This window comes from the organism of the source record quoted next, unplaced genomic scaffold, assembly GCF_019419815.1.
Source record: "Pyrus x bretschneideri cultivar Hongxiangsu unplaced genomic scaffold, Pyrus_bretschneideri_v1 Contig7, whole genome shotgun sequence".
Classification (NCBI taxonomy): domain Eukaryota; kingdom Viridiplantae; phylum Streptophyta; class Magnoliopsida; order Rosales; family Rosaceae; genus Pyrus; species Pyrus x bretschneideri.
The window spans coordinates 9,817,019-9,840,504 of NW_025999809.1; the positions used below are offsets into that span (position 1 = coordinate 9,817,019).

The window sequence follows — 23,486 nt, forward strand, 5'->3', positions numbered from 1 at the left end:
CAATTGGAAAACTCTACTTCCAAGAAGGATCAAAAGGGCTCCAATGAAGAAGAACCCGCTGAAAAATCTCAACATTCTCCTCAAGTTGAACCTGTATGCTAAGACTACGAGGAGAATGTTGCAATAGTTATGGAGCAAAGTATGACGGCCCCACTCGAATTTTCCAACTCAGTGTGATTTCTATATGATCTCAATATATCGGGTATCACACTCACTTTTTCCGACCTACTGTGGAAGGCCTTAGTGGACTTGTTCATCTTTCAAGCTATGTTGCTATGTCGTGTGCGTATATTTGAAGGCTGCACTCCTTGTTTTATGAGGTGGAAGACATACTTGGCTTGGACTTTAAGCAACCATCATTATATTATAATTATCATTTTTTTCAATTTTAGGGGGATTTGTGAGAGATCATTGTAGGATTCAAAACTGCGAAAATTCGACTATAATAATACAAAGATTTTTTTCTTCCAATAAGGATGATTATCTTTATGGCCGTCCGTATTCTGATAATAATTAAGTTGCCTAATTAGGATTAGGTCGCAGGTAAGCTAACCATAGGCTTATGCAATGCTAATAGGAATGGTTCTAGATCGACATATTGGCAGGATAATATGGGTCGGGTTGGGCCCATTATATGCACCTTGGACTAATTTTGACAATGAATCGTAGCGAAAAAGTATTTCTTTATAAAATTGCATGAATTAATTTTCAAGTGACTTTACGGAGAAGCACATTTTCGTCAAGTGTGATTTTGGCTCTCCTTAAAATAATTCCAAATGGGCACTAGTCAATTTTGAATCATTCAAGTGGGTTTAACAAGACATAATAGACTACCTGTCAATTTTTGCTTGACAAAAATGAAAATCTTTCATTATAATAAATTATTTTATTTTTATTTTTAAAGAAATCTCAACAATTCGTCATGATACTTTATGAAATTAAAAAACCGAAGTTACACCTAATCAAGAAGACCTTTCAAAATGAAAACGAAAAATAAAAGTCACATCTCATACACAAGCGGCACCATAGTGATTTTTTTCCTAATGGTATTGGGTAGAACTTATTCATTGACCAAGACTTCAAACTCCCCATTGACTATTAGAGGACTTATTGACTTATGTTCTTCTTTCAGTTGATGAGCAGACTCAATCACTCAGTTAACTCTTCCTTTTATGATAATTTCTAAATTAGGTTTCCTAAATCATAATTTTCCCTTTATCTTCTTCAGAAGGTTTAATTGATAATAATTGAGGTTTATTTCTGGGATTAGTTTCCAAAAGTTTGCAGATTTTGTTAATATGGATTATATGACAAAGGTACCTCCAGCTTGTCCTTCCAATATGGTTGCTTATCTGATTCTTGTTTGTGTTGGAAAATTTAATAATAATATTATTATATTAAATTTATTAATTGAATGGAAATTAGAGTTGTAACTTTTGACTTTTCATGAATATTTACATGTTTTTCAAAGAAGTATTTCACATTCTATAAATAGGAAAGCCTCCTATAATCACAAAATAACTTTTCATTGTTTTACATAATCATACAGAGTGTACTAAATATTAGAGAGTCTCATTAAGTCCAAATGAGAGAGTTTTCAACACAATTGTGGTTCGTGGAGCCTTGTGATTTGGAGTGCTACTATTATAAGAACGTGGTCGTTGTATCTTGAGAGACATGTGCCGATAAACCATGAACATCGCAGTGGGACGTAAACTTGTCTTAAGGACAGAGTGTCTAACACTTGCCTCGACCGTATTTCCAGGTTTTTCTAATTCATTATGTCATGTTCATTTAACATTGGTTACTCATGTGCATGCAGTTACTTTGATATATAATTGCATGAATTATTTCTTGATATTCATGTGATTTAATATAGCAATTAGACCCTATTTTTTCCAACAGTTTGGTCCTAAGCCATGGAGTACTTCTTACTGCCCATGATACGAATTCTTGTTTCGTTCCTTGACGGATTCTTCAAACTTCACTTATCGCTGGATGTAACAAAGTCTACAATGCGTTAGATCTGTACTTGAAAGACAAGATCAGCCCTTCAGCTCGGCTTCTCAAAAATTGCGCAAGCTCGGAAAAAGACTAATATCACCATCCAGTATTTGAACAACCAAGAGTTCGATGACATGTCCAAAGGGATCCGGCTGAATTCCAAGAATTTCAAGTACAATTCAACTTCTTCTTCAAATTACAATGTTCCAGATCGAAAAAGCAATATTTTGGGCTTGTGTTTGACTTGCGACACAAGGAAAAGGTCATGAATTCTTACTTGCCTTATGTTATGGAGAGATTTAGGGCTATGAAAGATGAAGGCAAGGTTGTGAGGTTGGATGCTTATAAGGTCATTCAACCCAGCCATGTGGCCCGTGATCAAGTTTTCACAACACTACCTGCAGTAAATTAAATTTACTATTTGTGTGTTAATCTACAGGAAAAGTAAATGTGAGGTTTATTCAACAATTTGTGGAGTGTTAATATGATAAGTCTTTTTTTTTTTGTTGCTTGGAGGTCACGTTTCATCATAAAAGGGAATACCCCAATTGCCTTTGGAAGTTACGTATACCCGTTCTTGATCTAGGGTTTCAGACCTCTATCCCTCTCCTGCAAGGAAAGACTATGTAATAATTCAAACATGAAAAGGTTTCAATCTTCTGGCCTTACAAGGATTCTAATTGACCCATATAAATACTTCCTACTCAGGACCAACAAAGAACAACAATCACAGGCCAAACCAAATAATAAAGCACCAAACGCGAAACCCTAACCCCAAAGACAAAAACCCATTACTTATCTGTAAAATCATCGGATTCAAAACCGGTGGTCTGGTTGATTCGTTTGCAATTAAGAGATAGGCTGAAGGATATACGTCTGCGGCGGTGTGTGGAAGAAAGAGGTCCTTCTTCGAAGATCAATAGTCGCCTCTCACAGAGAGGCATCCTCCGTTTCCAGCCCTCACAAAGAGGCTTCGCTGTTCGTCTTCTACTACTACTCCCAGTCGCTTCTTTGATCCATATATTCTCGATCAGCTTCGCACTCTTTTTCTCTCACATGGACCCTCACCTTCTCGAGAGGGCATTGGAAGAATGTGGTGACGATATTGATGCGGCCATCAAGAGGCTGCATGAGCTTTGCCTAGGATCCGAGGAGGAGACTTCCGCATCTGTAGATCTTGAACAACCAGCTGATACTATAGTTAACGGTGTATTGGCTAAAGATGAAGTTGCAGCCACTATGGATAATCCAAGCAACTTGCCTGCAGATGGTGCGGAATGGGTTGAATTGTTTATAAGGGAAATGATGAGTGCCATTAGCGTGGATGATGCTAGGTCTCGTGCTGCTAAATTTCTACAGGATTTAGAAAAATCAATCAGTGCACGCTCTGGTGCTGAGGTAGCCAAAAGTTTCGAAAAGGAAAATATGATGATGAAACAACATATTGAAGGACTGGTGCAGGAGAATACTATCCTGAAACGGGCTGTGGCTATCCAGCACGAACGTTTGAAAGAATATGAAGAGAGGAACCGGGAATTCCAGCATGTGAAGCAGCTTGTGTCCCAATATCAGGAGCAGTGTAGAACGCTAGAGGTGAACAACTATGCCTTGACAATGCATCTAAAGCAGGCTGAGCAAAGCAACAACTCCATCCCTGGACATTTGAATCCTCATATCTTCTAATAAAAGCTCTATTTTGTTAAATTCATTTGTAAATCTATGTAAAACCTCACATGTTGAAAAATCGAATAAAAGCAGAGAGGGAAATTTTGCACTCTTTGACTTCTTTTCCCATGTTACATAATTCTCCCTTGTGTACAAAAGAAATCGACCACCCATTCGTGACAAGTGCCTGCTGCTGCCCCATTGGTCAAGACTAGAGATAGATTTTAGCTAAAAACTTAAGACAGGATCAGTTTTATGATGCTATTTTCTAATTCTCTGCATTGTATATAAACAATTTATGATGTTAAAAATAAGGTTTGTTACTTTTCGAGCTTTCTAAAATTTTAGCCAAAGAGGCCCGAAGAGAGCACTTGCATCATTTGGTGTCTAGGATCGATTGGAATTGATAGCCCTCTAGCTAAGTTCAAGGTATATTGAAGATATAGAGGAGGAGGATTTTTCATTTTGAGGAGATTAGGAATGGATAGACATGAAAGAAACTTCTCTCTTCTAATCCTACCATTTTAGGGAGGATTATCCTACCTCAAGTTGCCGTATTTTTTTTTTTTTTCACTTCTTCCTTCAAAATACCTCGAAAATAGTAGTTTATTCATTACAATCCAGCTAGCTTGTTACTTTTGGAACCTTCTTAAATTATAAATTACATTATATTTTTGGATCCTTCTTAAATAATAAATTACATTATGTCCATCTTGAACCATATAATATATTCAAGGAAAAAGATTTTAAATTAAACATGGCCGCACTGAACAGATATACAAGGAAAATAAATCATATTTTTTCATCGGTTTTGCCGTAACGGAGGAGGACAACTCACCAATGACAAGCCTCCTTTGATTCCTTGATGTACCTTATCAATGAGATGGAGTTCCAATCCAGGCCTAAATACTGCAGCACTATGGAAGAAGCGTCGACCTCAGTCGCAGGCTGGGCATGGCTTCCGGCCGACGTTCTGGGTTTGATACTAGAAAAGTTGATACCCATCTCTGACTATATCCGGTTTACCGCAGTTTGCAAGCATTGGAAATCAGCTGCGTTACATCACAAGCAGCATCGCCTCGTCAAATCACGGCCCAACCAGCTTCCAATGCTGATGGTTCCGACTAAGGACAGTAGCAACAAAAGGCGTTCCCTGTATAGCGTCACACGAGGTAAGACTTACGGCTTTGAGTTGCATGTGCCTTATAGCAAGAGGTGCTGCGGTTCTTCCCACGGTTGGTTGGCTTGTGTCGATGACAATTTGGTAGTAACCCTCTTAAACCCTTTTACCGGGCGTACCATTAGCCTTCCTCCCGTCCCCGCATCCGCGTCTAGAGCAAGGGCTTTTTTTAGATGTGATTACTACATTAACAAGGTTGTATTATCTGCTAACCCTTCGTTGTTTCCAAATGATTATGAAGCTGTGGTCATCTATGATGGTTATGGAAAACGAATAGCACATATTAAGTCAGGGGATGAAGCTTGGACTTGCATCGATCAAGTGATCGGATTCGATGATGTGACTTATTATAAAGGTCAGTTTCTAGCTGTTAGTTTGGATGGCAGTGTTTTTTCGATTAATGTTAGTAGTGACCAAACTGCTAAACCCGATGTAAGCGTTGTTGTACCGATGTCTCCTGGCACTGATAACAAAACATACCTAGCGCAATCGTCCCGGGGAGATCTATTGCTGATTAGGAAGTTCCAGAGATTGACTTATTGTAAGCGCTTTGTGAAGTCTTTGAGCTTCAAGTTTTTCAAGTTTGAAAAGCTAGAGTTTGAACAAGTAAATGGTTATGATCGCTTTACGGAGACTCTGAGCTTCAAGGTTTTTAAGCTGTTCTCTTCTTATGAGGATAGACCCCAATGGGTTGAGGTTGAGAGTATCGGAAACGATGCTTTGTTTTTGGGTACAAATCAATCGATGTGTGTCTCTGCCTCGCACTTTCAAGGGTGTCGGCCGAATTCCATATACTTCACCGATGATTGTGTTGATGTTGCTTGTCATAAACCTAAAGGGCCTCATGACATGGGTGTCTTCGACATAGAAAACAAAAGCATGGGAAGGCATTACTGCTTGGATCGTTCACAGAAACACATGCCGCCAGCAATTTGGATTTTGCCCACCATGGTGTGAAAATACAGTTCCATTTTTTTCTTTATTGCCTCTTCCATTTGATGTAATAATTTGAAGCTGTGCTTTCATTTGTTTGCAATCGTAAATGTAAGCCTCAAATGTTGGAATAAGGACGTCGAGCTTCCAATGTGCATACCTTTGAAGATAGTAATAATAGTATGAAGTACGAACACTTAAAACTACAGAAAAAATTGATGACAAAAAAGTATGTGGTACTTAAAACATAGTACTGCAGAGAAACGTAGGAGAATGCACAATAGCAAGTTTAAGGGGAAAACCTTAACCGATATCAAACATAATGAGCATTCCCAAGTGTCCGAAGCAATGCTTTAAAAGGCGAAGGAGAAGCCAAGGCGTTTCATAGATAGCCCCGCCTAAGCGAAAGCCTTGAGGTTTAAGGCAATAGCCTCACGAGGAGTAGCCCAACTTATTTATAAGCCCATGAAGGTCACTCTCCCATCAATTTGGGATTCATTCTCGACAGAATGCTGTGCCCATATTGAACCATACAAGGATAAAAAGTCATAACCTAAGGAATCCATAGGCTACTAAGAATAGCCTCCTGCCCTCATACCTCATAAGTAGTCAATGATTGAAATCCATGCCTAAAAAAGTCATGTCTACCACTCTGGAAGACGCATCGAGGCCCTCGACTTTAGGCTGGGCATGGCTCCCGAGCCACGTTCTGGATTCGATCCTAGAAAATTTGATACCAATCTCTTGACCTATATCCGGTTTAGCGCGGTCTGCAAGCATTGGGAATCAGTAGCTTTGCATCACAAGCAGCAGCGCGTCAAATATCGCCACAACCAGCTTCCTATGCTCATGATTCCTACCAAACACCACAGCGGCGAAAGGCATGGCTTGTACAGTGTCACGCAAGGTAAGCCTTACAACTTTGAGTTGTTTGTGCTTACAAGAAGTGTTGCGGCGGTTCTTCCCATGGTTGGCTGGCTTTTGCGGATGACAATTTGGCAATAACGCTCTTAAACCCCTTCACCGGACGTACCATTCGCCTTCCACCAGTCACGGAAGTCCCACCGCAGGCGGAAACTTTTGAATGTGATTACAACATTACCAGAGTTTTATTGTCTGCTGACCGTTCAAATGATTATGAAGTTCTGGTAGTGTTTGATCATGCTAGATGCAATGTAGCCCACTTTAAGTCGGGGGATGACGGTTGGAGTCACATAGGCCAGGCCTGATTTGGTACTGAGGTGATTCTGAAAAAAGCTGGTATAAAAAAAAGCTGGGAGCTGTTTTTGTGTTTGGTAAACATTCAGCTTTAGCTTTTTTTTCACAGTTTTGGGTGAAAAAAAGCCAAAAACAAGAAGCTGCAAAACCCAGCTTTGAAAAATCGGTTTTTTTTCACATCTGTTTTACATAAAAGTTTACCAAACACTATAAAATTATTATTTTTTTTCAAAAGCACTTTTACAAAAAAGTTTACCAAACACTCTGCTGCTTTATTTCACAGCTAGTTATTCTCACAGCACAGCAGAAACAGTTTTTTTTCAAAGCACAACAATACCAAACCAACCCATAATTATACGTACAGTGATCGGATTTTGTGATTCAATTTACCATAAAGGCCGGTTTCTAGTTGTTAACTATGACGGTCAGGTTTTCTCGATTAATGCCGGCAGTGGCTCGATTTGCCCACCATTGTATGAAAAGATGCGACTCAAATTCATAAAACAATTCGTTGCTGTTTACTGAATCTATCATCTCATTTGAAGCTTAACCCCGAAAAAAGTATCCACATCGCAATTGACTTCCCAAAACATGTTTGAAATTATTCCTCTTCAATTTGTTGCACTTCATTCTCAATAAAGAACATTTCACAAAATTCCAGATCTGCTACAACATCAATGGACAGACCGAATAGGAGAACGACAAAACTTACAATTCATTATCCAGATCGAAACAACAATCTCACTAAAATTGATTACTCATGCGAAAGCAAAGCGGAGTAAAAACACAGCAGAAAAGTAGAAAGGTGAATTTGCAGTTTTGACTACCCCTGTAACATTCTGTGCAGAAGCAACCCATCCGTGAGAACCGCCTGCTGCCATTGGCCAGATCAATCAATGTGCATCTTCTTCTTCACAAAACTTGGTGTACTTTTCTGAGTCCAACAACTTATTCAGTTCACTACTATCGCTGATCTCAACTTTCATTATCCATCCTTCCTCGTATGGGCTTGCGTTGACCTAGTTCTCAAAAAGTGAATCAAACGTTAACACAGGGAAGACACTAGGGGGTGACTGGTGAGGAATCTTTTCTGATGTGTCTATAATGAAGTGATGTTCGTAGCGCATACATAGTTTAACAAAAGCATCACTTTCAAAGACGAAGACTTTTAATGGTTGGGGATAAAACTTGAAGAGATGATTAAAAATTTCTCAAATGGCCAGTAACTTTAAACTAACACAAATAAACCTATTAGTTGCAAGTGTCTTCTAATGTTTATCCAAGCGTTGATTGTGTTTGTGTCCAGCATCGGAAAATAGATGAGCTTATAACCGAAATAGTCATTTAGAACTAACCTTGTTTACTTTAACCTTTCAAGAGATTACAAAGAAGTCCTTCTTTCATGACTTCTCATTTAAATATGGGGCATCAACAATATTCAAAATGTTAATTCTTAATCATATTTCTACTTTAGATATAAGAACTTACCCAAATTACAACGTAGCAAAATACTAATAAGAACGACAACAAAAGTAGTAAAAATTGCACACAAATGCAACCTGGGCATCAGCATACCGACTCTAGAACTAATATAGGATAAGGGTACCTACCAAACCAGGGGAGTTGCTAAGCTCTTCATTGACTTCAACCACTTTCCCTGACACGGGAGAGTAAACATCACTGGTTGCTTTGACACTTTCGACTGCTCCAAAGCCTTCACCCTGCTTCACAGAAGCCCCCACTTCTGGCAACTCAACATACACAACATCACCTAAATGATCTTGAGCATGATCGGTTATTCCAACAGTTGCAGAGTTTCCATCAACCTTAACCCACTCATGAGAATCGGCATACTTGAAATCCTTCACAACTGCAGTAAACAGAAAAATAAAAGCTGAAACCACCACAAAGCTACGGAAATTTACCCGTTGCAAATCCAAACATGAATCTAATTACAATTCCATCTATCAACACATTAATAACACTTCTTTCTGGGCTTCGACACATAACAATGTAGAACTAGCATTAGGTCCAAATGAACACGATAACTCATCAGGTCATTGGGCAAAAACAGAACAAAAATACTGCTTTTTTGGTCATGAAAACCCACTTCGAGAGTGTTTTAATTGCTTTTTACAAGCCAAGTTGCAACAAGAGACAGAAAGAGAGATCCTTTACCTCCTCAGTAAACTTTTTGCTCATTCAAAGTAATACAGAAACGATATATTTATCTAGACACGAACTTGTAACTCAAACGAACGAAATGAAATTCCCGAATACATACCAGTCAAACACCATTCACAATTTCACAGCACTTCACAGCTGAAACCAATTCTAATCAATCAAAACAACTGTTGAATCACAATGCACAGATATCATACCACTAACATCAAAAGACGGAAAAGACGCACAAACCCATACCTCTTGAAGATTAAATCCACAACCGATATCAAATCAAAAAATTTGGCAAAAACACACGCAACCCATCAGGAAAAATCAAATCTTTTGCTGCAACAAGTCATAGATCAGGCATTTCAACAAACACATAACAGAGATCCACATCATCAGTTCATCACCAACACCAAAAACCATGTTACAAAATACCAAATCCTCAATAATCCCAGCATTAATCAAGAAAATACAAAGCAACCCATGTTCAAAAGCATTCATCTTTCTCAAAGATCATTGCAGAAACAATAAAGCAAATCGGAAAAAATGAAAAAATGATCCAAGGAAAGTGGGAAGTTTGTGGGGTTTTTGTTAGCTTACCAGAAGCAAACCCTCTATGGGTGGTTTGGATTCTGAGGTAGGAAGCAGCCCTTGAAGCCCACATCAACCTTGAAGCCATTTGTGAAATCCAACAGAAAAACTCTCTCTTTTATTATAAAACCTTCAGTCCTTTTTTATATACGGTTGGTGGGGTGTGCTTTTATATTTCTTTCCACTTTCCCTAATTATTATTATTATTATTTTTTTTTTTTTTGTTGAATTATGATACGTTTGGAAATAAATTAAAATATATAGAAACGAGTATTTGAGAATACATTTCCGGAAAAATAGAAAAATAAATGGAGATATGAGATGGTGTGTCAATTCATCAAAAAACCTAATAGGTCGAAGTTGGTGAGTGTCACTGTGGCAGAGCAAGTGATAATGTCGGATTATTATTAATTAATTTTTATATTGGATATCAGCGGTTGCATGGAAATTCTGTAAAACCATGGCCTTTTTAACACAAGTGGAAATTATTTTATTATCATTTTATTGAAAGTATGGCCACTGGTGACATTTTTGTTTCTCCCTTTCTTGTGACATTTTTGTTTCTCCCTTTCTTGTGAGATTGGAATTCATTACTCGTACACATGAAATGTTTGTCATACTCTCGAGTGATACAAAGCGCAGGTGGAGAACAGAGTAATAGACATCCAAGTTAGTTGAGTGGTTGAAATGACAATCTAACAACGTAACAGTTATTTGGGCATGCTAGCTTCCCTCTTGCAATTACCCTCAGTTGCATAGAGAAGATATGGAGCTTGAGCAATTTAGCCATGAGCATACCTTAGAGCATCTCTAAAGAAGATGTCAAATTTTAAACATAAAATTTAAATTTGACAGCCTATGGGGCATTTTGACATCTTTTAAAGTTTTATTGTCCACCCGATATGTCAAATTAAATTATTATTTTATTATGTTATAAAATAAATGATTAAATTAATAAAAACTTAATAAAAGGCATCTAATAATTATGAAATCAGGACCGTTCATCATTTCTTTTTAACAAAAGGGGACTGTTCACTTACCTCAATTGAACAAAAGGGAAACTGGTCAACAACAACATTAATTGCAATGATGATGAAACCAATAAAAAGAAATTAATAAAAAGCATTCATAATTAATTTGAAGCTACTGTCAAATTTGACAGCAACTCTCTTGCTGCCAATCCATGTCATCGCCACATAGGATTTGACATTTCGGATGGAGAACATTAGTGTGGTCTTTTTTTTTACTGTTATAGCTTATGTAGACATTTTGACTCTTAATGTCTAATCCTTTGTGATGATTTTGATGAAGGGATGGACGGTTAGGATGAGAAGATGTATTACTTCATGATCAGTATTTACAAAATCCATCCATCAGATAGGTAAAACAGTCCTGACCTCCTTGTGCATAGTTCTAATAACAGTACTAACCTGCTCGGTTTGATCGTCGCTTGAACACGCTCCAAGAAGTACCCTGGCAGTTCCGGCATCTGGATAGCAACCGGCATCAATCATTTCTTCGAAAATTTCCAAGCATCTCGTGTATAGTTTCTTTCTCGAGTATGCTCCAAGACGCGAAGTCCATGTCACAACATCCGGTTTCAAGTTTTTGAGTGGAAGCGACTGAAACAGCTCTTCCATCTTGTCGAAAAATCCTGCCCGTCCATATATGTTAATCAAGATGTTGTATGTACTGATATCAGCTACGTAGGGTCCTGTTTCCATTGCTGTCAAAACTTCCTCCATCTTTTCTAAATGGCCTAACCGGCCATACAGATTTAACATGCTGTTAATGACGAAAGTGTCTAGCTCCAGCCCGGACTCTTGCATCTGGTTCACAATGTCCTCGCATTTTGATACGTTGCCAGCTTTGGAGTAGGCGGATAAAAGTAGCATATGGGATTTCACTGTCGGGGTTATTCCTAACCGCTTCATCTCTTCAAACGCAGCTTGTGCATCTGATATGCATACAGAAAAAAAAGATACATGATGAAGATAATAGGACTTAGAATATAGTGATCGAAAACAGACTCTGTCGTATGAGTTTCAATCGCAATCACAATGGTGCCTCGAAGCAATTTCATCTCATCTTCAAGTGAAATGAGTGAAAATCAAATTACTTCAAGGGAAATGAGTGAAAAGTATGAGGTCTAATTGTTAATGTTTACCTTCATGAAGACCAGCTCTCCCATATGCATCTACCATGATATTATACGAAGCTCTATCGGGTTCACATCCCATGTGCTGCATTAGAGAGAAAATTTCTGCAGCTCCGTAAGGAAACCCTGCACGACTGTAGGGAGCGAAATCTTATAGAAGTTTGGGTTTATAGTGCTGCTTATCATACAATGGAAGTTTTGTACAGTTGTACTTGATCAAACTGCTCAAATTAAACTACAGAATTCATCAGATACTAACCTGTAAGCTTCCATAAGGGCATTGTACGCATACACATCAGGCTCATACCCTGCTTCTTGCATCTGCTCAAAAATTTCTTCCGCTTTCTCACAAAGTCCGTCCCTCGCAAATGCATTTACCAAAGCTGTATACGTGCATATGTTGGGTCTACATTTCTGGCTTTTCATTTCTTGAAACAGCTTTAGAGCCATAAAAGATTTCCTTTCCTGCACAAACCATAAATCTTGAGGAGATTTCTGTCGTATTGTTTATTAAGTAAACGACATTTTCTTGTTAGTTATCTGACGGTATGGAACTTAACCAGCATAAGGTCATAGAAAAGCAAAGGACTTGAAGCTCACAGAGACTAGGAGAAAATGCAGCAAGGCTCACCCTTCCGTATAAATTGATTAGCATCGTATACGTCTCAGTAGATGGCTGGCATTGATCTCTCTTCATCCTCTGAAAGATCTCTACTGCTTTTTGAGGGTTTCCGCCTTTTAGTAACCCGTTAATGTAAGCATCGAACACGATTGCACCTGAGTAAAATTAGGATTTTTCTGCATGACTTCACATTGTACTTGGTTTGAAGGAAATGCAATCGGTCACATCTGATAAACTAACAAGCTGGGACAAGGTTTTGATTTTTGAGATTCCAACATTTATATATGTGTGTGTGTGTGTGTGTGTGTGTATATATATATATATAAACGGCTACAAATTGGAGCGGAAGCGTACTTGGTGGAAGACCATACTTCCGCATTTCGACAAAGATGGCTTCAGCCTTATCGAACAACCCAGACTTGCAGTACGCCTTTAAAAGAAGGGCATAGGTGTCTTCAGTAGGTACGCATCGAGCTTCAAGAAGTTCCAAATATGTTGATTCTGCATCTTTATGTTGCGACTTCTGCCCATAAGCGTCGATAAGTAAATTGTAGCAGATGACATCTGGCTTGAAGGAGCTCTTGTACAATATCCACTCACATATCTGGACAAATGATCACAACATTACACTAAAAAATATCGAGTTGAAAGTCGATTGTCAAACTATTGAGTGCAAGAATAAGAATAGCAACGAACAAAAACCCTCCAAAGAAACTTTAGGTAAAGATCAATGATATCAGAAGGGGAATGCTAGTTTCTCACCAAGATTATGGAGCCCCACTGTTTGTTGAGACGAAGTTGAACAGCTACGTTAATGATATCGTCCCATATGGTATGAGAGGCTGGAAGAGTGTCAAGAATTTCCCAAATACTGTTTTGATCGACTTCCTTCTGTACAAAGTCCAGTATCTGCTGACCAGTGGGGCTCATCACAGGGAAAACTCCGTCCACAAACCCCGATCCATATTTCCATCCCCGGCCCCTTAGAGAACCACCTAGACAAAGAAGATGGTATGCACTGTTGAAGATGTACGTATGCGAGATAACATCTATTGCTAAGACAACAAAATGAGTACAATGTTGTGATTACATCGTTTCCTAGACAGTTTCTTGTTATTGAAGCTTCTGAATTTTCCGCGTTTGTCAATGTAAAGTCCGTCGCCCTTGCTCTTCTCAACAGCTCTACTACTGGAACTCTTGGCTTTCCATCTTGCATCACTCTTGCAGCTTCTTGACGCAACAAAAATATAACTAATGGCGCGTTCAGCGATCAACCTATGCATGCCATCAAATGAAATTTCTATCAACCATCGGAATGCTCATTCGAATCAACTTACATACCTCACAAAGTATAGTGCATACAAGCGATGAACACAAACTAAGTAGCTCTTAAATTAAATTAAATTAAATTTCCATGAAATTTAACACAATGCACCCTTAATAACTGTGAAGCAGTCAGTATTGGGAATTTTCACGCACACCCGCCGTTGAATCCCATTGAAACCAACAATCCGGAAAGAGAGAAGTTTAACAGACTCAAAAACCAGTAACAAGAAACAGTAGAACTGTATTGTATACAGACGAAATTTTTTTGGTGCTCCGAGCATTTTAACTGTTAGATCTTTGATTTGTATTCTGGGACACCGGAAAAAATCCTGTATGCAGACAGACAGAGAGTGGGTGAAGGAAGAAGGAGCTCACATGAGTGTTTGGAAATTGGAGGAGGAGGAGCTTCCAGTTTGTGAGAGAAGATAGTGTTTGATGGCATGCAGGTAGGTAAGGACAAAACATATAAATTTCAAAATATCCCACACCTTAGATATATAAAGGAGAATATATCTCTTATCTTTATTATTTTCTCATTCTCTTGTTCTTATTTACCCACCTTAGCTTCAATCCAAATTTTGCTCTCTTGCTAAAATATAAATACAAACCATCTATAGATTCATATTATGACATGCCTTTTTTGAAAAAAGGTTGTTTTGGGATTTAACGACGGTGACCAACTAATTCTTAGTTTAGTAGTACTTCTCGCCAAGTGAAAGAGATGTCAAGTTCGAATATCAAAGAATGACAATTTTATGTTGAGTATTCGGGAAAGTATGCGGGCGTGAAGTCCCGTAGACTGGCAACGAACAGATAGAAGTTCCATTTTCAATTCATACATGCAGAGTTCATAAAAAGAGTGCATATTTTGGGGCCAATAAGTTCAAAGCTGTTCGCAACGAGTCTAGGATTTGTCAGGCTTAAGGCTACAAATGGTGGCAACTGTAATGCCTGCTTGAGCTCGATAAGTTTGTGATCCGGTTCCTGAAGATTCACCCGCCCGCATGAAATCGTGTACCAAATCATTTTTGCTAAAATATGTAACCATCATGCAACATAAAGTGGGAATTTTTAAAAGTAATGTTTTTGAACTTTCTGCAGTAACAGGCACACACTACTCCACCTCAGCCAAATAATCTTCAATCTCTGCTGGAGTTAGCACTCTGCAACAAGGTAAGCACAATTAATTAGAGATACACTACAATGAGCAATGAGCAATCGTTTATAATTAAAAACAATGTTTTGAAGGGCAGTAGCAACTCAAATTAGCTACAATGAAAAAGAATTTGCTGCCATCCTGGATGGCTCAAGGACTCTGGAGCGGCGTCACAAGCGCACACCTATCTGTTCATCTCTTCAGGTGTCTATACCAAGTACATTAAAAACAAGGGAGTTTTAACGGAACACTTCTGGTACTGTTCACTTTTAACGAAAAACCACATTTTTACCTTTTCCTGATACCAGTCCACTACACCTTTATTTATCAATTTTCATTAAAACTAAAGTTTTGTTGGACTTTTGGTTAGTTTTCCTTAGGTTTGGGGTCCAAAAACAGAGTCCAGATTTAGTTACGCCTTCTTTAAAGAGGCGGAAAATACTTTCAATTTTGAGAAGTCAAAGCTAATCCTTTAGCACTTAGCTAAGAGGTGAGTAAGTTGGCTCCTTGGACCTAAATAAGAGTAGGGGGTGAAGGATTCCCTTTCCTAACACGTTGGCATAATACCATATTTTTTCATCGGATTTTGCATGTCACATGCATGTTTACATGCACCCTATATCTTGATAAAGTACTTCATGCAATGACAAATATCTTTCAGTGAAAGGAATTAAGAGAAATGATGCCTTAGCAGGAATTAACAACGAAGCTCACCTGAACTTTTTGTCCGTGCCAATTATCCCAATCTCAATGTTTTTTCCTGAGATTTGTCCTTCAAATCTGCATCAAATATAAAGCAACTACTTATACCGCTAACAGATAACAAAGTTTCTTCCTCTTTCTGTGGCTCCTAAGCATTATGTATTCATAAAAGAATAAATAAATAAATAAGTTCTGGAAGTTAACAGTTATGTATATATACCCCTCCTTCAAAGTCAAAATAGCCGTGTGCACAGCATCATCAAGCTCCATATCTTCAGTATACCTATTACAAAAGAATAATAATGAGACACACTTCACCTTTGAAGACTAAAAAAAAATTGAGACTGAAATTTTAGTTAAAGTATCCAGCATAAACCATGTCCAAGTGTTCGACCGAAAAAAAAATACATGTCTGAGTACCTCTTCTCAAGAAAAGTTTTTGCATTTGAGACATTCTTCCCCATTGCAGACGCTTTCCACGAGAAATATGAACCGGAAGGATCAACCTACAGGGAAATATAAATTAGAAATAATAATAGTTGCAGAATTAGCTATCATATTACTGTCCACATAGGACAAAATATAATTTTCTTAACACTATTCCTGACAGCAGTTTCTCCTAACCGACCATCCAAAATAGAGCTATGAGTACAACCCATTGCATGAAGAGGTTGAAATGATTAAGGGCTCATTTGGATGTGCTTTTAAAATGAATGAAAGCGCTTTTGGTGAAAATATTTTTGGAAACAATCCTTAGTAAAAGTGCTTGTAAATCCTGGAAAAGCACTTAAAGTGCTTCTTGAAAGAAGGACATAACTAGTGCTTCTTGTAGAAAGCACAGTGCTTTTGGAACCTAAAAATATTTTCTCTAAAAGCGCTTTTAGTCATTTTAAAAGCACATGCAAACGAGCCCTAATTCAGGTCAAGCAAGATTACTAATGGTCAACTTAACAACCCAATTTTTGTTATAAGTAACATATTCCACATAATAGATATATCTACGACAGAAAAAAACAATTGTTTAACTAACAAAACTAAATATTGGGCAGCAACCCACCTAAATATGCTACAAGAATTTGTTCCAAACTCTGTTAAATTGAAATAGAAACGTTCTTTCCTTAGATTGGCATTGTATTTGCAACCAGAAACAACAAATAGAGAAAATGTTTACAAGAAAATACACACTGGAAAATGAAAATACCTGGTATAGTTGGGGACCACTGTCATCAAACCCAGCAACCAGAAGAGATACTCCGAATGGCCTTACACCACTACAAAAGCAGGAAAGAAAACTATTTCAGTAAATTTTATTTATAACATGAATATCCTTCAGTTGCTCATCTTCAAGTTCAACTACCCAAACTCAGCTGCAATTGCCTTAAAGCTAACATCACCTAGAGACTATTGGTTTCAGATACGGCCAAAAGATTTCTCAATGTAATGAAAAATGGGCCTAGGCGTTGTGTATAAAAAAATGAACCACAATTTATATAGACACAGAAAGTGTGATAATTACCCAGATTGAGTGAACTCCTGCATAACAGCCGCAGTTTCCCTCACAAGCTGAGTAACAGGGATAGGTTCCTAGAAACATGATAGTTTTACAAGGGTTATAACCTTCTCAATATACAAGAACATCTTATTATTATAGTTCAGAAGAACTTGATAAGGGAATGATGAACATTTGTCACATCACCTTAAAAAAAAAAGGATCAAATAGAAGAGAAGAAAAAATCAGTACCTTATATAATCTGTGATACTGTTCTGCCTGCTTCCTGCTTTTTCGAACCAAGACTCGAAAATCAGGACCCATGCCACTGCAGGAGAGTAAGTAAGGGTAAGAATAACTACATACTGAATGACGACAAATAAAAGATTCAACAAAGCCACAAAATATTAGGATGCTGAAACTGCTGTCAAAATACAATAGTCAGGTCTCATGTCGATCCAAATGTGATCATTCAGGAGCCAGAATTGTAGTCTCCAAAATTCCAAATGCAAGTTCATGCATGCAGTGTTATCTATTTTTCTTCATTTAGAATCGTACTTATCACACACTACTGCATAACCAACACATGTTCCATACTCACATCAATAATATGATCCTTTAGAGTCTATATATCACAGTAGAAAGCTCATCAAGTTTCTCTAAATTCAATGGTGTCTGAATTCATCAGTAGAGTAAATACTTAAGCAAAATAGGGGGGGAAATTCCTCACAAGTAACACTAAGGAAAGAAAACTAGTGTTTCTCTTGAAATTGTAGGTAACTCGATATACCAGTCCTCTAGGTTGAGCTTTCTAATGCTAGCTTTATGGTATTATACCCAAGTCTCTAATACACATGACCTTGTAAACCATGTTACAGGGTCAAAGGTTAAAAAACTTTACAAGAAGAGTAAGGACTAATGACTAGAAAGTCCACAAAACGAAGCATCATTTAATCATCCTTACACTAACTACTAGATGCAACATCGTCTTTATGAAGTAACTCAGTAAAAAAGGAGCCTCATCACAGGAATTGGCCAGAAAGCAAACCTGTAAACAAGTCCAATATTTGGCGTCAAACTCTGTATTTTTTGAACCTGGCCAAAGAAAGTAAATATCATCAGAAATGAACATGTAAGGAGAGAAAACCTGGGTGACTCTGAAACCAAGAAAGTGGAACAATTTACAATTCATCACAGTAATTAAAGTTTATTGTAAAACGAAGCTCTAGAGAAAAGAAAAAGGACACTTTTAGAACAGGAGAGGGGAAAATTAACCATGCAGATCAGACCATAAACAAGAGAAACAAACCTATGAAAACAAAAATGTTGTTCGGGCACATCTATTATATGAAGCATGCTTGGGGGTCCTTAAGTTGGCAATGCTAAAAGTGATACAAACTTGTAATCATCATATGACTCATCACAAACCCTAAGCTATATCACTAGCACATAGCCTTGATTTTAACATAAACAAATATTAATATAATGGTTTCATAAAATTGAAACTTATAATAGAAACCATCCTGAGAGACCACGAGTGACTTACGGATGCTTCATCAACCAAGATTGAAGGTAGCTTCTTCTCGGTCGCAATAACAACCCCATTAGCAGCTGCAGTAACCAGATAAACACAATTAAACAACCCAGACTTTTAAATGCGCCTTTCATATCATTACTAAATTTTCCATTCGCATCTAAATATCAAATAATATATTTGAGCCATCAAAAAAATTGTACACAAATTATTTTCTCTTGAAACTTTCAGCTCAATTCAGTTCGGAGGTGAAATAAAAAATCGAGCTTTTCATCCAGATTTTACTAATATTTCAATAATCTAATTACTGATTCAGCAAACCGATTCGATAGTAAGGATCCCACATCACAAAGAAGAGCAAAAGGACTAATCTTTCAAAGGGTGCAGACTAAACACTGAGTGCATTGTTACCTTTGATCCCCAGTGAGGTTTGGCCAGACCCGACTGCCGTCAAAGCATGCTCGATCTGCACTAGCTTCCCTGAAGGACTGCTCACCATACACAGCAAACAAATCAGAAAACACAAAAACCAAGCTAAATTTCTAGAGAGAGAGAGAGAGAGAGAGAGAGAGAGTTACCTGAAAGTGGTAAGAGAAAACGAGTATTGGCTGTCTCCCATTGTTTTCTAGAGAGAGAAAGACTGAAGCTTTTTATTTTCTTCTGAGAATCGAAGACAGAGAGAGAAAGAGAGAGATTTGAGGGTGGTTTTGGCAGAAAGAACAGAAAGGGGGTCTAAAGACTGGAGCTTTACTTGTTGGAGAAGAAGGTTTTGAGTGGGCTTTTCATCGATTCCGTACGGGTTGGACCAAACAATATAACCCGACCCGATCCTGTTTGCATTTTTTTTTTTTAAATTTTTTTTTTTAAGAACAAGAAGAAAGAGGAAAAACCCTTCTTCTCCAACACGAAAGCACATCATAAATCACACAATCTCCTCTTTCTCTCTCTCTCTCTGCAGAAGCAGCACTCGTCGCATTGAAGCAAATCGCATACTAATTCGGTAACACACACACACTCTCTCTCTCTCTCTCTCTTACTTCTCTCTTTCTCCCTCTACACGCGCATATGCTGGTGTAGGTCTCTGTGACTCTACTGAATCACGAGTAGGAGTCGATACAGAACTGAGCTTTTTTTTCTCACTATTTTCTGTTTGGGTTGCGAGAAATATCAAATTTTTATCTTTGTATTTAATTTCTTCCGATCATATTTAGTATAGAATGTAGTTGGGTAAAACCCCTTTTTTCTGGTTTACGAGCTAGAGATAGATCTGTCTGTATTCTCTGATAGAAATTTCGTTTTTTATTGTTGTTGATTCAGATCAATCTCAAAGTTCCAATCCGAGCAAAATGTTTCTCACAAGGTGAATTGCATTTTTTGAGGATTTTCTGAAGTGAATTAATTGTCTCAAATATAATATATATATATATATATATACTTATTTTCTTGTTGATTTGATTGTGGGGATTGTGGGTGTTGTGAAGGACTGAGTATGACAGAGGAGTAAACACTTTCTCCCCCGAAGGCAGGTTGTTTCAGGTTGAGTATGCCATTGAGGCCATCAAGGTACTTAACCTTATGAATCCTCGCTTTCGCTCAAATTCAAAAATATTAATGATTTTTGGCTGTATTTTTAATGAACTGTAGGATTTTGAGTAGTTGGTTTTGATGTATTACAGCTGGGTTCGACTGCAATTGGCTTGAAGACGAAAGAAGGTGTTGTGCTTGCTGTGGAGAAGCGTATCACTTCGCCTTTGCTGGTCCGCAAACTAACTCTTTATATGACTTCGTTGTACTTACCCATTACCTTTTTATTATTAAAAGTTTTTATGGCTATAAGTTTAAAGTTCAAACCAATGCTGCTGGATCACCTCTCTTCTCAAGGAAAATTACATTCCTATGAGGTTGTTTCAAATGTATATAATAACATGTCTTACTTTTTGGAAGTCGAATTGTTAGAGACCCTTTGTCCTTCAACACTTGGTACTTTTTATGTCCGGCATTTGCAAACTGTCAGTATCATGTTGTTTAAGAATCATGCTTATATTAGGAGCAATAAAGCCTCTGGAAGGTTTATATTAATATCTCATCTTAAAATTGTATTGGGTGGATCAACTTTTGTCTTCCAAAATGTTTCATTTTTCCTCTCTCTCTCTCTCTCCCTTCCTCGTTTTTCATGGATATAGTTGTTCATTTTCCATATCTAGAGATTTGCAGTTTCATTGATGAATGCTACTTTATACTTTTTGCTTTCAGGAACCCAGCAGTGTTGAGAAAATTATGGAAATTGATGACCATATAGGATGTGCCATGAGTGGACTGATTGCTGATGCTCGTACACTTGTTGAACATGCACGAGTTGAAACTCAGGTAATTTTCTTGGTGGTTTTTCCCTTTGATCTCCTAACCTTTTTACTTGTTTTCTAACTTCCAGTTTTTGCAGAATCATAGGTTCTCCTACGGTGAGCCAATGACTGTGGAGTCAACAACACAAGCTCTCTGTGATCTTGCCCTAAGATTTGGTGAAGGTGATGAAGAGTCCATGGTAATAACCGTTTCTTTTGTTAGTTCTATGAAAATTCCTGTTTTTAATCTTTAGTCAAATGATTAAATTTACTTACTTTGGTAGGAATTTTTTTTAATGTCAGTTTTTATTAAGATTAGCGTAATTTTGGGAAATGCTAATATAATATAATACTTGTCTTCATTTAACTGGTTATTATATAGCAACTTATGATCAAGCATTTTAGGATGATATTCCAGAGTTTTTTAAGATACCTGTTTATCTTTGAGAAAGAGATGAACCATGATATACTTGACTTTATTTTTTATACTGGTGAAGTATCTTTTGGCATCTATATAACATCCCGTTTGTATTGTTCCTGTATTCTTACTGATAAGTAATACACCATTGCTTTATGCTTGGCTCTTTATACTCCTTTTCGCAGTCTCGACCATTTGGGGTATCTCTCCTAATTGCTGGTCATGATGAGCACGGGCCCAGCTTGTAAGTGATACTTTGTCTACTTTGTCTTGCAGTATTTGACATGTATAAACAATTAAACATTGATAGGTTATAAGATGCTTTATAAAAACTGAAAACTGAAAAACTCCCTAATCGTTGCTTCTGTTTCGTATGTCCTCTTCTCGTTTACATACTCATGTTTCTCTGAATTAAATCTGTTTCCTGTACTGCAGGTACTACACTGATCCATCTGGCACATTTTGGCAATGCAATGCAAAAGCTATTGGTTCAGGTTCAGAAGGTGCAGACAGCTCTCTTCAAGAGCAATACAACAAGGTATCTTTACTTGTTTTAAGTTTAACTCTGTATTCTTATTTCTATAAACATATCTTATCGGGTCATCAGAGTTGTCAACCTTCCAAATAAGGAGCATGAAATTTTTCCACACATGATTGACCTGCTAGGGCGAAGCCATTTTGTTTTTTCGACTATTTTATGGTGGAAAAAAGATATGGAGGAAATTCCTTCTTCATTTATTCACTTATCGATGGTTTGCAGGACCTGACTCTTCAAGAAGCTGAGACAATTGCTCTGTCTATCCTTAAGCAAGTTATGGAAGAAAAGGTGAAGCTTTATATTTGATATAGATTTTCTATGCATACTATTCTTTCTTGGGCGGTGTTCAAATTTGCATAGGATTTACACTGGTTGACCTGTGGTACTGTTTTCAGGTGACACCCAACAATGTCGATATCGCAAAGGTTTCTCCAACATATCATCTGTATACCCCTGCTGAGGTGGAGGCCGTCATTGCTCGCCTATAAGTTCTCATGTTTCTCTGATTAAATCTGTTTCCTGTTACTGCTGTATGTGTTAAGTTTACAGAAAAGGATTTTCGGATTTGTTTCTGGTTTGGTGTTCCTAACCAGTGAAATCATGCGGCAGTGCAGTACAATGCTAAACATATTCCATGGATATTATCATCAAACTTCGATGAGCAGATGCCATCCTGTGCGCCTCTAATGAAAGATTTCATGTGAACTCGAGAAAATTTTGTTGTCATTTTGTTTTGTGCTCCAGTTTGTGGTCGACGCTTGGTAGCACTGTAAATTTGATGCCATTATCTTACGTATTGACATCCGTTTCTGTTCATGTTTCAACTGCATGCTTGCAACGGTACATTTTATCTTACATATTGACATACGATATTATTGAACCAGCCAGCCAATTAGTTCATAACGCGGCTATATACATATTCGGATGGGGAATTGTTATTGGCACTCTAAAATTCTCATTCTACACTCCAAACTTTCTATATTTAGAAAGAAAAATACACTTGTGAGGAGTGTAGAATGAGACTTTTTGAGTGTTAATAACATAAATGTGAAAGCTACGCGGACCAACCTTTCTTAATCTTAATTTTGATCTCTTGCAAGATAGGAAATAAGAACCGTGTATTTCAAATTCAGAATCAAATATAACTACATATGAAATTAGAACAAATCCAAATATACGTTCAACTACAACAACAATAATAAAGCCTTATCCACTAAGTGGAGTCAGTTGTATCTCAACAAAGCCCCAAATACAGAAAGTCATATCTTGCTTTACCTGAAGAACATTAGGTCATTAAGTTCAGTCATAACTCATGCCAGGGTTGCCCTCTTGCCTTTTGCATCTCTCGACTGCAAAACCATTAGTTGTTAGTCGTACATCAAATTCTTTCTTTAAATAATAGAAGCATGAGCATTGCAACAATAAAAGGAGCTTAGAGAGA

At 37.6% G+C, this 23,486-nt stretch overlaps 6 protein-coding genes across 7 annotated transcripts; 3 read left to right on the plus strand and 3 right to left on the minus strand.

Annotated features, from left to right (window-relative positions):
- Positions 1-3,060: 3,060 nt before the first annotated feature.
- Positions 3,061-3,687, plus strand: LOC103945232. The gene has a single exon (XM_018646912.2). The coding sequence runs from the start codon at positions 3,061-3,063 to the stop codon at positions 3,685-3,687; it is 627 nt and encodes a 208-aa protein (XP_018502428.2).
- Positions 3,688-4,588: 901 nt separating this feature from the next.
- On the plus strand, positions 4,589-5,806 carry LOC103945231 (F-box protein At2g26160-like). The gene is made up of 2 exons (XM_048573824.1): positions 4,589-5,421; positions 5,491-5,806. The coding sequence occupies exons 1-2, from the start codon at positions 4,589-4,591 to the stop codon at positions 5,804-5,806; spliced, it is 1,149 nt and encodes a 382-aa protein (XP_048429781.1).
- A 1,795-nt stretch (positions 5,807-7,601) lies between these two features.
- Positions 7,602-10,256, minus strand: LOC125472323 (glycine cleavage system H protein 2, mitochondrial-like). The gene is made up of 3 exons (XM_048573599.1): positions 9,770-10,256; positions 8,611-8,870; positions 7,602-8,019 (listed from the first exon to the last, which is right to left on the minus strand). The coding sequence occupies exons 1-3, from the start codon at positions 9,846-9,848 to the stop codon at positions 7,894-7,896; spliced, it is 465 nt and encodes a 154-aa protein (XP_048429556.1). The 5' UTR covers positions 9,849-10,256; the 3' UTR covers positions 7,602-7,893.
- Positions 10,257-10,342: 86 nt separating this feature from the next.
- On the minus strand, positions 10,343-14,228 carry LOC103945157 (pentatricopeptide repeat-containing protein At2g35130). Of its 2 annotated transcripts, XM_048573598.1 has the most exons (9): positions 13,976-14,227; positions 13,631-13,815; positions 13,303-13,535; positions 12,895-13,144; positions 12,550-12,695; positions 12,178-12,383; positions 11,928-12,052; positions 11,191-11,717; positions 10,343-10,570 (listed from the first exon to the last, which is right to left on the minus strand). In XM_048573598.1, the coding sequence occupies exons 3-9, from the start codon at positions 13,468-13,470 to the stop codon at positions 10,508-10,510; spliced, it is 1,485 nt and encodes a 494-aa protein (XP_048429555.1). In that variant the 5' UTR covers positions 13,471-13,535; positions 13,631-13,815; positions 13,976-14,227; the 3' UTR covers positions 10,343-10,507. The 2 variants fall into 2 exon arrangements, with proteins under 2 accessions (XP_048429555.1, XP_048429554.1); XM_048573597.1 differs by having other exon boundaries at positions 13,631-14,228.
- Positions 14,229-14,674: 446 nt separating this feature from the next.
- LOC103945158 (proteasome subunit alpha type-2-B) lies at positions 14,675-19,487 on the minus strand. Its single transcript, XM_009355693.2, has 11 exons — positions 19,326-19,487; positions 19,159-19,235; positions 18,760-18,824; positions 18,262-18,308; positions 17,466-17,541; positions 17,241-17,308; positions 16,926-16,995; positions 16,145-16,230; positions 15,945-16,007; positions 15,737-15,802; positions 14,675-15,029 (listed from the first exon to the last, which is right to left on the minus strand). Exons 1-11 carry the CDS (start codon positions 19,364-19,366, stop codon positions 14,981-14,983), a joined length of 708 nt encoding a protein of 235 aa, XP_009353968.1. The 5' UTR covers positions 19,367-19,487; the 3' UTR covers positions 14,675-14,980.
- A 139-nt stretch (positions 19,488-19,626) lies between these two features.
- On the plus strand, positions 19,627-22,760 carry LOC103945159 (proteasome subunit alpha type-5). The gene is made up of 10 exons (XM_009355694.3): positions 19,627-19,747; positions 20,065-20,107; positions 20,229-20,310; positions 20,424-20,504; positions 21,001-21,114; positions 21,188-21,289; positions 21,693-21,751; positions 21,943-22,045; positions 22,268-22,333; positions 22,441-22,760. Exons 2-10 carry the CDS (start codon positions 20,094-20,096, stop codon positions 22,531-22,533), a joined length of 714 nt encoding a protein of 237 aa, XP_009353969.1. The 5' UTR covers positions 19,627-19,747; positions 20,065-20,093; the 3' UTR covers positions 22,534-22,760.
- The last annotated feature ends 726 nt before the right edge of the window (positions 22,761-23,486 follow it).